The 12,283-nt window shown below is 39.2% G+C and overlaps 1 protein-coding gene and 1 long non-coding RNA gene across 2 annotated transcripts in view; both read left to right on the top strand.

The window, feature by feature from the left end:
- slc34a1b (solute carrier family 34 member 1b) overlaps window positions 1–7,795 on the top strand; it is an 11,110-nt gene extending 3,315 nt beyond the window's left edge. The window contains exons 6-13 of the mRNA XM_032528504.1: window positions 1,027–1,138; window positions 1,580–1,775; window positions 2,493–2,588; window positions 2,796–2,862; window positions 3,026–3,193; window positions 3,306–3,422; window positions 5,803–5,927; window positions 6,420–7,795. Coding sequence (XP_032384395.1) covers window positions 1,027–1,138; window positions 1,580–1,775; window positions 2,493–2,588; window positions 2,796–2,862; window positions 3,026–3,193; window positions 3,306–3,422; window positions 5,803–5,927; window positions 6,420–7,010 — 1,472 coding nt within the window. The 3' untranslated portion in view covers window positions 7,011–7,795. The remainder of the gene's footprint in view (window positions 1–1,026; window positions 1,139–1,579; window positions 1,776–2,492; window positions 2,589–2,795; window positions 2,863–3,025; window positions 3,194–3,305; window positions 3,423–5,802; window positions 5,928–6,419) is intronic.
- Window positions 7,796–11,020: 3,225 nt separating this feature from the next.
- On the top strand, window positions 11,021–11,416 carry LOC116697244 (uncharacterized). The gene is made up of 2 exons (XR_004333973.1): window positions 11,021–11,062; window positions 11,181–11,416. It is a non-coding gene; the product is annotated as an uncharacterized LOC116697244 (long non-coding RNA).
- Window positions 11,417–12,283: the final 867 nt, after the last annotated feature.

The following is a 12,283-nucleotide window of genomic DNA, read 5'->3' on the forward strand; positions in this document are numbered from 1 at the left end:
CTTGTTTGAGGTATCTTCGCCCATTCTTCTTTACAAAAGTCTAACAATTCTTTGAGATTTCTGGGCTGTCTGTCACGCACTGCTTTTTTAAGGTCTATCCATAGATTTTCAATTATTTAGAGGTCAAGAGATTGTAAAGGCCAAGGCAAAGCCTTCAGTTTACGCCTCTTGATGTAATCCACCGTGGATTTTAAGGTGTTTTTAAGATCAATATCAATTTGTAGAAGCCATCATCTCTTTAACTTCAGTTTTTTCACAGATGGCATCAATTTAGCAATTTTATTTATTTTTTTATTTAATCCAGTTTTCCAGTTTTTTGTATGGCTACGCATCAGTGTCAACTTAAAATGACGTTAGATTCAGGCAGATATGTTTGGCTCTAGTTACTAGTTCAGGAAAAGCATTTTCCACTCACCCACGGAAATTGGTTAGAGTGGAGACAATGTCAGACTGAAGATGGAAATGGAGTGTAACAAGTTGATTTTCTGTCTGATATCAGGCAAGAAAGATGATGAAATCAAACCCTTCACACTGCGTAATCTCCCACCATCTCAGTCAGTCCACATCACGTTTATCATGCCTCAAAAGATCCTTACACAGTGAGGTTATGACCTGTCAGTTTCTAATGAGTGCAGGCTCCGAGGTCTTGTTTCATTAAAGTGGTTAAAGTGAATGATGTCAGTATGCAGGAGCATCCACTCTGCTTCTGCTCTCCTTTCTATAAGAGACCTAGAGACTTATAGGTCATTATTAAAGACAAAAAGAGATGCAAAAGAATCAATGTGAAGAAATGGATGTGTGTCTATATAGACGTGCAGGCGTGAACATAGCTAACCTTCCTTCAGAGAGCGAAGACCAAGTTGCCTCCATTTCACCTTGCACCCCCATTCACAATGAAGCAGACGTTTATCCAATTACAACGTTTTATTTTGTATACATATCTACACAACTGCATACATGCATACAGTTTTAAGAATGATGACTTTCAATTGAAAGGAACCGCTGAGCTTTGGTCTCACTTTACAGTGCTAGAAGTGCGGTCAGCTGTTCCAATCATCATGGGGACCAATATTGGGACTTCAGTCACAAACACCATTGTGGCAATGATGCAAGCAGCAGAGAGGACTGAGTTTCAACGGTGAGTGAAGAAAGGGGGCAAGGCAGAGGATAAGTGGAGGGGAAGCTGAAGAGCAGGGAAGAAGAAATAGAAATGGAAAATAGAAGGGGATAAGTGTGGAGATGAACGAAAGAATAATGAGAGTGTTAAAAGTGCAGAGTAGAAAATAGAGACGAGAAAGCCTTCTTTCAGCCTACATTTGAGTGTAATTTCAGTGACAATAATGGCACCAATCCACATTGATCCCACATCAGTAACCCTTGAAAATATACAACACTGAACAGATGGCATGTTGCTTAATCTGTGTCTGGTAAAATGAACAAAAAGTAAAAACTAAAATGCTTGTTACATCACACACATCAAAAAAGTTGAGCCACGAAAAGCAGATTAGCAAGCAATCATTTTGAGTAGTTGGTCAGGCTGACCTTACTTAACATACAAAATGATTGTGAACCACTGCAGTGCTTTTGCTGGGGCCACAATCCACGACTGCTTCAACTGGCTGTCGGTGCTGGTTCTGCTTCCGCTGGAGGTGGCGAGTGGCCTTATGGCCCGGCTGTCACACGTCCTGGTCACCAGCTTCAAGCTTCAACCAGGGGAAGAAGCACCCGAGCTGCTCAAAGTCATCACCGAGCCAGTCACCAAGCTAATCATACAAGTAAAACTATCAGCCAGTCAGCATTTTTGTCATTGACCATTTGCCAAACCCCTTCTCCAAACAGTGATTGTCCAATCATAGCTTAGCCACTGTAAGCAAGTAGTCATAGCAGGTCTGTCAATGGATTTGTGTATTAAGAGTCCACTCTGTATTTAAAGAATTTACAGAGCTCTAAACTGCAATACAAGAGCAATGCTGGTACTATATGTTTTCTACATGGATCATGAACTAGTGAGGATGCTAACTTTTTGCCTGGAACATGTAGCGTTAGCTTCACGTTTCAAACTAACTCATGTAGACAACGTTAGCTTAATTAGGTACAGCTGATAAGAACTGCATCAGTTGCCGTTTCAGCTGGCAAATATCTTGTTCCAGGCTACAAATGACAAGCCTGCTTTTGTCTACCTCTCCTTAAACTCAAGGACCCTTTGTTTTAAAAAGTACTGAGAATTTTGAGCTGTAAATCTGCCACTGTTATTCTTTTATCTACATATAATAATTAACTAATTTTTATATTATTACTGTTTTAACAGTGCAAGGTTGGGACGCTTGATATGCACAGCAACAGTAACTAAGGGGGCGGAGCTAGGTGTCTTGGCTGCAAGGGGAATTGAACATATGGCTTTGTTGGGCTTTCTGGTTGAAGGACTGGAAGTTTTACTCTCATTTGAATCATTGATATGAAAAAATGATAACTATTTCTTCTTTCACCCTCAGCTGGACAAGTGTGTGATCACAGGCATTGCCATGGGAAATGAGGACATGAGGAACAGGAGCCTGGTGAAAGAATGGTGCCAGACTGACCTTGTTATGGTAATGGCCCTGTCTCCAATGCTGTCTCCTGCACATGCAGACACATTGTGTCACACTCTGGCGCCAAATAGAGCCTGACACTGCTGCCAGTGAAAAATGTGATGCTAATTTGTTTGATCACAGATGCTTCTTCCTTCCTTCCTTCCTTCCTTCCTTCCTTCCTTCCTTCCTTCCTTCCTTCCTTCCTTCCTTCCTTTCTTCCTGCAGTCCACTGGCAACGTGAGCACTGGAAACTGTGGCCCCAGTCATGACTTGTCCCAGTCGTCACTAAAGTGTGAGTTCAAACTCAATGTTATCTGTAACCCACCCTCTCTTGTGAATTGTACCTTGCATTTTTAGTATGCATTTCTTTTCAGTGTTAGCCCTGTTATAAATGTAGTGAGCCTGTGTGCTTGTGGGATAATTTCCTCATGATTGCTGGTCCTGTCACTCTGCAGGTAGGCATTTGTTTGTGTCTACCGGGCTGTCAGACCTCACGGTGGGCCTGATTCTTCTGGCAGGCTCTCTGGCTGTCCTCTGCACCTGTCTGCTGCTTCTGGTTAAGCTGCTCAACTCTCTGCTTAAAGGCCAAGTTGCAAAGGTTATCCATAAAGTCATCAACACAGGTGGGCATGCTTTTGAGCTGCTGGTTTTACACAACACTTTAACATGTAGCAGCTTTAATGTGTTCAATATGCATGTGGGTAATTTCCATTTTTACTCTCTTTATCTCAACAGACCTGCCATATCCGTGTGGGTGGCTGTCAGGATACATGGCCATGTTTGTCGGTGCAGGGGTAACATTTGTGGTCCAGAGCAGCTCTGTCTTTACGTCAGCCATGACTCCCCTGATAGGTGGGTGACGTGTGGTACAGTATTCAAAGCTGCTCGAAAGATATTAAAGAAATGCTCTTTGTTCTGTTTGTGTTGTCAGTTAGGGTTAGCATTAAAACTTTATAAATTCTTGGTGACCTTTTTGGAGAAAAATAGCTTGTTTTACTCTCTTGGATGCATACTATCTTCCTTGTTCTTGACCGCCACCCACCTCAGTGAGCACACTAGGCCAAACCATTGTGAAACACCCCCAGCGATTAAGGCTGAATAATATCACTATAACTGTGTACACTTTTATCACCTCTGTGTGAGTGTGAAACCATGTAGCAGCATCGTAATGGTTATTACAGTATGAAAGATATGTGAGTAATGCTAAACAAGTATTTCATCCCTGTCCACCACTTTATTCTCTCAATAGAAATACTTTCAGGCAATTTGAACAGTTAATCGTGCCAACCTGATGGGTAATTAGTGATACTTTTGTTGGTTCTATATCAATAGCTATGATTCTCATAGCAGATTCTACTCATTCATTATAGTCTTTCATTGCATTTTTTCCTTGGGATTTAGAAGTAGTATGCAGAGCGACACATTATGCATGTGGACTTTCTGTGCATATAGGATTAAAGGATATGGCACTGTGGATCACATAACACATAACATCCAAAAAGCAACAGAGCACTTAGATATAATTAAGAGTGCAGCAAAGCACTGAGATTGTTCATATTCATAACTTTAATTTTCTGAGAGGTTAATAACTTTAGTTTACCGTTCACATGTCATTCGTACTTCTCACTGTCCAACCTGACTTTGCTGCTTAGTTAGTTTTCTTCAGTTTGTGTTGGGTGATCTCTTAGTAAATGTTTGATAGTAGCATCTGCCCAGTCTAAAGCTTAGACTGATGTGAACTTTCTTCTCCTTCTGAGCCCGCAGTTATGTTTCATTTGGTGCAAGCCTTCAGGGATTCTCTTGTAATGTCTTATCAAAGTAGACTCTAACTGTGCAGAATATTAGATCTTATTCTCGAGTGGACCAGCACTGTGCAGAAGTGATCAGTCATGGTGCTTGCTTGGACTCTGCTTCTGGCATTTGAGGTTCGCCACTGCATTTTGTAAGCTTAAATGATCATTTTTTTAATGTTTCACATGGACATGAGCTTATGTGAATACTTTGTTTTTTCAAGTTTTTGTGGCAGAGAGAGAAAGAACAATAGCAAACACCTTTGACTGTCAATCAACCCTGAAAGAATTACCACTGTAATCTATTAGCTCGTAAACTGGGCTGTTGTTTCGAAGGCCACCAAGTTATAAATTCAAACAACCACAACCTCTAAACAGACACGTACAGCTACAACAATAAACTGTGAACTGTACAATGAGCAAAGGTTTACCAGATTGCTCCTTTTATTCATTTAATGGCTAATTAAAATGGATGTGTTCTCATACAGGAAAGAACATACCTCAGATTTTTTTGATGGCTAATAGCTCATTTGCCAGCTACATGGGGCCAAATAAGGACATTAACCTTCTTATTTCCACTGATTGAGTCTTGTGATTTTTGTAAGAACATGTTGCATAACCGGCACTGTATGCCACTGGCTAAATGAAGCATGTAAAATCAGTGATGACTGAGTCATCAGCCTGCAACTCTGTGATAAATGTGAGATGGGAATCATGTCTTCTTTTAAACAGGAGTAATTAAGCAGCTTGGAGAAAAAAGCTAAAGGGCAAGAGACCATAGACATGGATGATTTACAATCCTCAGATCTACTCAATTAAGTATTTGTTTCTTTTACTTTAGCTCTACCTCCCCTTCAACCCCCGCTGTTACCATGTCTTCATATCATGTATTGAACATAAACTGACAGAAACCACTTGCATACAATTTCAGTAGTTGTATAACTATTTCTAGCAGATTAGCAGCATTGCCTTACTGTGGTCTTCACTTGCTGTCAAGCAGCCACGTCATTCGTCATCATATCTGGCAAAGTTGTATTTCAGCCTCTATGATTCCTCTATTGCTTTTTCAAAAATTGGCTTTTGTTCATCTTTAAAACCAAGTATGAATGATTTTATATTTTGTCTATTTATCTGAGATGAGATTTGAGTCAAACTGTTTTAACATTTCAAAACAAAGATTCTTGCGTCTTGTCCACGTGGAGGCACTGGATTCCGATTTTATCAACTGCTCAAAACTGTAGTACAAAACTGTAAACATTTCCACTTTTTAAGACAAATCAGTGTAGCTTTGACAAATGTTTATCATTGACGCTCAGTCTTAACACAAAAGTGTTAAGTGCATCAACAAGTTTCTGAGAAAAAAGTGGATACTATAGCAGCTATATAATTTCCTGTTTTTTTTTTACTTCCCTAGTTTCCTTTGTTTCTGTCGCCTCCCTCAGGTATTGGTGTGATCAGCCTGGAGCGAGCCTATCCTCTCACCCTTGGCTCCAACATTGGCACCACAGCCACTGCCCTGCTGGCCGCTCTGGCCAGTCCTGGGAACAAGCTAGCAGCAGCCATACAAGTAAGCCAGTGTTTTATCAGATACAACAGGCATTTTTAAACTGCAAGAAAATGAGAAAAGCAAAGTGAAGGCATCATTAGCACCACCCTCCCACTTAAAACCAAAAAACATAATTTAACGAATATATTTTCCAGTGATACCATATATGCCTCTCAGCGAGGGGGATGGACACAGGCAGCGAGACAACACTAAGGGAGTCAACAAATACATTTTTTCTACACAAACAAAAATATTTTTACAACAAATTAACCACAGATGGTAGATTATGATAATGTATGTATATTTATGAAATAGGAATTATGCATAAATAAGATGGAGGTAACTAAGTGTCAGGGAGGTTTTTGTTAGTCTTCTCTGAGACTAAACGGTAAAAACTGGAATTATCTGGTGTCATTGGATTAACACAATTGTCATTGGATAGGACAACACACTTTGACTGTTAATAACATTATTTAGCACCCCTGTATCTCTTCATCTTGTCTTTGTATGTAGATTGCTCTGTGTCACCTTTTCTTCAACGTCTTTGGCATTCTGCTGTGGTATCCTTTTCCTTTCATGCGCCTGCCGATAAGGATGGCTCGTGTCCTGGGTGAGCGCACTGCCAAGTACCGCTGGTTTGCGGTCTTGTACCTTCTCCTTTGCTTCTTGCTTCTGCCCTCGCTTGTGCTGGGCCTCTCGCTGGCAGGCTGGCGGGTGATGGCTGGCGTTGGGGCTCCTTTCCTGGGGGTGACCATCTTCATCGCCTTGGTAAATGTGATGCAGACTCGTAGTCCTCGCCACCTGCCCTCTAAGCTCCAGAGCTGGGACTTCCTGCCCCAGTGGATGCACTCTCTCAAACCGCTCGACCGCCTCATCACCAAGGCAACCGTCTGCTGCAGCTCGGCAAGCGAGGAGGAGCAGGGAGAAGAAGAGGAGCATATATCGACACAGGCGACCTCTGTCAACACGCAGAAAGAGCCTGCCCAGGGGAAGGCACAGCTGGCTTATGACAACCCAGTCCTGGACTTTCTGGATGAGAGCAGACCAGGTGTAAGGGTGCTTAAATTAAAAGGGTTAGAAAGGTGCAACAGCACTCCACTGTAGTCAAACAACTTTTACACTGCATGTTGAATATAATATCGTGCGAGAGTTGGAACTGAGAAAATCCATTTTATAATGCTTTGAAAGTAACTCAATTTTTTGATTATAAATTGATTGATAATCAGAAGATCCTCCCCAAACTAGGCTAAACATCATGAGCACAGCATGAGATTTTCATCCATGTTTGATTTCCATCCAGCTGAGCAAGCTTCCCCTACTGATGAAGATCATATGATATGATCACAATCTCCAGAACAGCTACTTAATGCGTTTTTGTTACCTGTTGTCGAGCTCAATAATGAACTTTGAAACGCATTTAATGATACATAAACAGCACGATTTAGGAACTGCATTAAAGGTACACTGAGGAGTTTTTGACCACTAGTGGTGCCATAGAGCAGTGATTTTGGGCACATTTTGTTTGTGCACACGAAAGCACCCATTCCTGCTTTTGGTTTCAAAACATTAATGTGATTTGCCAAAAAAAGGTAGCAATGCAATGACAAAGGTAGTGAAGTAAAAAAAAAAAAGGCCCGCAGTTTGGGCGAGAAACACAAAATGCAAACAAGTCCACTTTTCAAGAAAATCCACAGCGCAGCTTTAACTAGCCAACAATATTTCTTGCTGCAAATGTATATAAGTGAAAATAAAACTGATAAACTTAGTGCTTAAATGTCCCAGGATTCAGCAGTCCTGGGTGCAACGCTCATCTATTTCACGTTGTCTGTTAGTCCAAAAAAGAAAAGAGCACTTTTGGTAGCCCATATTATAATGATAAAACAATCTTATTACTGAGTGGATAAATGTTTGATCATTATGATAAAATACCTCGTACTCACTTATTATATAAGTGTAGGTGGGCGACTGGATACATGCAGACACTACAAATGATTCAATAATCATCACGTTAGCTTCTACTTCTTTGTGTGTGTGTGTGTGTGTGTGTGTGTGCGTGTGTGAGTGCACACTTGGGAGGTGTTGTTGAATGTGTGAATATGATATGTGCTGTTTTTTCTGATGCACAATAACAATTGAAATTGAAGAAATTACTCCCTGAAGACTCCCTAAAAGGCTGCCAATTTATATATAATAATATTATATATATATATATATATATATATATATATATATATATATATATATATAATATATACTGTGTATATATATTGTACCAAGTAGTCGATGAAGTAAATAAAAACACAAAAATATATATATATATATATATATATATATATATTCAAATAAAGTACAACTTCACTTTTAAGGTGTCAGTGTTTTGCAAACAGATGAAAGTACACGTTAAATTAATAACTAGTTTGTCTCTGTTGGTAAATTGCATTGTAATTGGTGTTCAGAACTTCCAAAAAGAGAGACTTCTTACATTCTTGTGTCTTACTTGAAAGAACTTTTTCAGTAGGAACATGTGTCCTTTTATTTTGCCTGTTCAAGGACCTCATAATCTTTAAACGTACCCGCCAGACACTTTGTTTCAACAAAAGCAGCTTTGTCTCTCTCTTCTGATCCTCCCATGCTCTTTAAAGTTCTTTTTTTTTTATATGAGATACAGCCACCAGACATGGCCGTCTGGACAGAGTTTGCCTCACGTTGCTGAGTCTGATGTAGAGAGCAGTCTGAGAAGGACTGAGCAGAGGGAACTGCAGTTTAAGAAAAAATAGAACTTTATTGATCCTTAAGGGAATTCTTGTGACAGTGAGTTTGGATCAGTGTTGGAGTCCAGCAGGGTCGGGTCACGGTCCTGCTAGGCCCTCGAATCCAAGGACTTACAGCGACTACATTATCTGATAAATATTAACACCTAAAATGGCCTCCTTTCTTCACTATCTCTGCAATTCATTTTTTTTCTGTGAAATGCTCCATTATGTGATCCTATTCGGTGGAATCTAATTTCTTACTGTACATCAATGCATCTGTGTGTGTGTGTGTGTGTGTGTGTGTGTGTGTGTGTGTGTGTGTGTGTGTGTGTGTGTGTGAGAAGTCAATCCCTTAAGAGATTCAAAAGTGATGTCATTCTGCTGTGTAGGCACAACTTGCTTCATGTAGGGCTGAAGTTACATCACATTCTTCAATAGCTAATTTTATGAACCATTTCAACCCTCTAGCCCTCAGATTTTGCTTCCAAAGCATTTTGCTTCACTACCCATGGTGCTGATGCAGCAAAAATTTATCAGCAGCTTACTCTTGCTGTGTTAGACGTTGTCAGAGCATTTCTCGAAGTGATTACAATACACGTAATCAAAATTCTGGTTAGGAGACATCATTACTGCTGAAACAACACAAGAGTTATATTGTAAAGTGAAACCAATGTCTTCACTGTCCTACTTCCAGCAATAATTACAAATAGCTTTCATTTCAAAGTTGTTAGATTAATTCATATGTCTTACAAAATCACTTAATAATTATAAATAATGTTATGGTAAACTCACTTCAAAACGCAATATAAAGGCAATGAATCCAGATTACTTTCTGAAGCGATCGCAGTATACGAAGAATTAAGTATAAAAAGAATTTTTAAAAAAATTGCTTTGCTTCTAAAGTTTTCTTAGAAAAGAGTGGTGAAATGCAGGAATGTATTACTTTAAAACACTTTTTTACTTGGTAAACATGACCTTTGTAACCCTAAAGTATTATTAAATTATCATAAATCCATTTATTCTATTCAGAAACATAATAACATACATCATAAAGATTCTGTGCTAACAAAAAGCTGCAACTATGTTGGAAACTATAGGATGTACGGGTTCATTATGTGAACAAGACTCAGCCAGAGGTTTACATGTAAATACATACAAAATGATTCACATATGGCTTAACCCTTGTATGGTATTTGGGTCAAATTGACCCATTTTAATTTTTTTCAAGGAGAAAAATGGTACAAGTAAAATTTTTCTACCTGAAAATGAATGGCCTTACGTCATTTTCTGTGATAAACTTGTATTCCTCACTCAATTCCGAAAATTATTCTGGATGTGACCACTTATGTTTTTTCCATCGTGGATTTTTAACATGAATTACAACCTTATGGCAAAAACCGAATCGCACTTCCCATTTTTAATTGTGTGCTAGTAGAGACATTGCATTCCCTAAACATATATGTTATCTTAATTGTTTGAAATTGAGATAAAGACAATATTTGTTTATAAATTATGAAGGAAAATTTTATCTCAGAATTGTTTTTAAAACCCCAAATAAGTCATGGGTCAATTTGACCCGAGGGATACGAGAGGGTCCCAAAAGTGAAGACAATACAAGGGTTAAGACATCAGGATTTGCTACCTGATCGAGTTATCAATTCATGCAGGTTCCACAAATTCATGCTTCGGTGTCAAATTCAAAACACAGCAACACACAGCAACAGAACTGAACGTGATCCATTATCATTCAGCCTCTCACAAAAAAAACCTGGCCGGTGGCTGTTAAGTTAGCATTGTGTGGGCATTATGGGAGAACACGTTTACCCTAGCCTGCAGAAAATGCTGCACTCCTGTTTCAGTCTCATCCACTGGGCCAAATGTACTTTTACTTTGCCACAAATCCAATTGGCCACTTATGCATGGTAATATTCATGTCATGCACGTTTTGTTTTATGTGTTTGCATTTGTTCTTCTAATAACTAAGCTATGGCCGTGCATAACAGAGTTGTGAGGGTGCATTTGAATGAGAACCTTTGTTTTGATACAACTCGGTGATAGATCTGCATGCCTGCACATACTACCACAGAATCAGACCTTGGTGGCCATTGTAGAGTGAAGCAAAATGTATGGTAAAGTGTAATATCTGAAACCCCTTTGTGCTTTAAGAAGTATCATTAGGAGAGGTGTATCTCTCCCAGCTGATAAGGTAGCTTGTTAAATAGTAATGGAGGTGACGGCTTGAGCATTTCTCGGTGCAGTCCAGGTTACCTCTCATTGCTAAAACAAGTGGAGATCCTATTTAGAGAATATTTAAAATTTAAATTAAACTTACACACATGGATGTAATTACAGGGCTGTAGCACTCAAGATGCTTATCTGTTGTCTCTGCCTTGTCTTGGACTCGTTGGTATTTGGACTCAGACTTGACTCGCCCATTGGACTCACCAAATAGTCTAGCTGGTGTTGACCAAGTCCATCACTATATGCTTTTATTCTAAAGTAACTTCCCTCAGAACTAAAGCATTGATGAAGCGCGCTCGTTTAGAAAACAGGTGTTAGTTCAATTCAAAATCCATCTAGAACAGGCATTGAGATTGGTCAGCTGGTAAACGCCTGGCTGCGTCATATACCTCAATCATCAGGTATCCATCATTTTCCTTTTGGCCACAGACACAATGTCAGCGAGCACTTTGTACTATGAATTCTTCAGGACAAGTGATAAGTTCAAGAATGGGAACATTTCTATTTTAAATTTTATGTAAATAATTTGGCTTGATTTGATCCTACAACATGTTACGCTGCACTTGCTTTAATTATTACAAACAATAAAGCAAAGTTATCATCTTGAAATAGAAGATATACACTTCTCACATTACATAAATTATGAATGTAAGTAAGTGGTTTTGAAGAGGACTCTTTTTATTCTGTATCTCAGAATTAACTCTCTCTCATTTGGACTTGGCCTTGACTTGGACTTGAACCTCTTTGGACTTGATCTTGACTCACACTTCTCCTTCTTTGACTACAGCCCCGGCTAATTATTACTGAAATCTTCCATTGCTGTTTAACCTAAAGCGTCAAATAGCTGCATTATTATAAAAACTGTTCTATTATCTTTGCTACTATTTGCATGGAGATAGAAATGTGTGTTTGAAAAGGTCTTATCACTGAAATGGTTTCAGAGTTTTTAGGGCAAAGTAAGCTTTCTCCCTGCAGGGCAAAGTGGGCGGTTGATTTCAAATATGTGTGTTAATGCTCTTTGTGTTGTTGCTGCTGTTATTGCCTGCAGGCTGGTAGTGAAGGTCGTTTTAACAGCAGGTTCGGTATTGCTCAACGCCAACTAAGGCAGTCATACTTTCTGTCAGATGCATTCACATAATGTGTAATTTATTCTTGTTTAAACAGGAAGTTTAACAGCATTATCATCCTGATTCAGAGCAATTTTTTACCATTATTTGAAACTATGCAGCATCATGGTAATGCCTTCAATTTCTCAACTGTTTTGATAAATAGGTTTGTCGCTATGACGAAATGTAGAATTACATATACACAAAGTAAAGGATACAATAACACTTGGAATTGTGCTAACCTTTGGGTCATGTGCAATTTGGGCTGTGTTGGGAA

The sequence above is a fragment of the Etheostoma spectabile genome, chromosome 10 (assembly GCF_008692095.1).
Source record: "Etheostoma spectabile isolate EspeVRDwgs_2016 chromosome 10, UIUC_Espe_1.0, whole genome shotgun sequence".
Taxonomy (NCBI): Eukaryota; Metazoa; Chordata; class Actinopteri; order Perciformes; family Percidae; genus Etheostoma; species Etheostoma spectabile.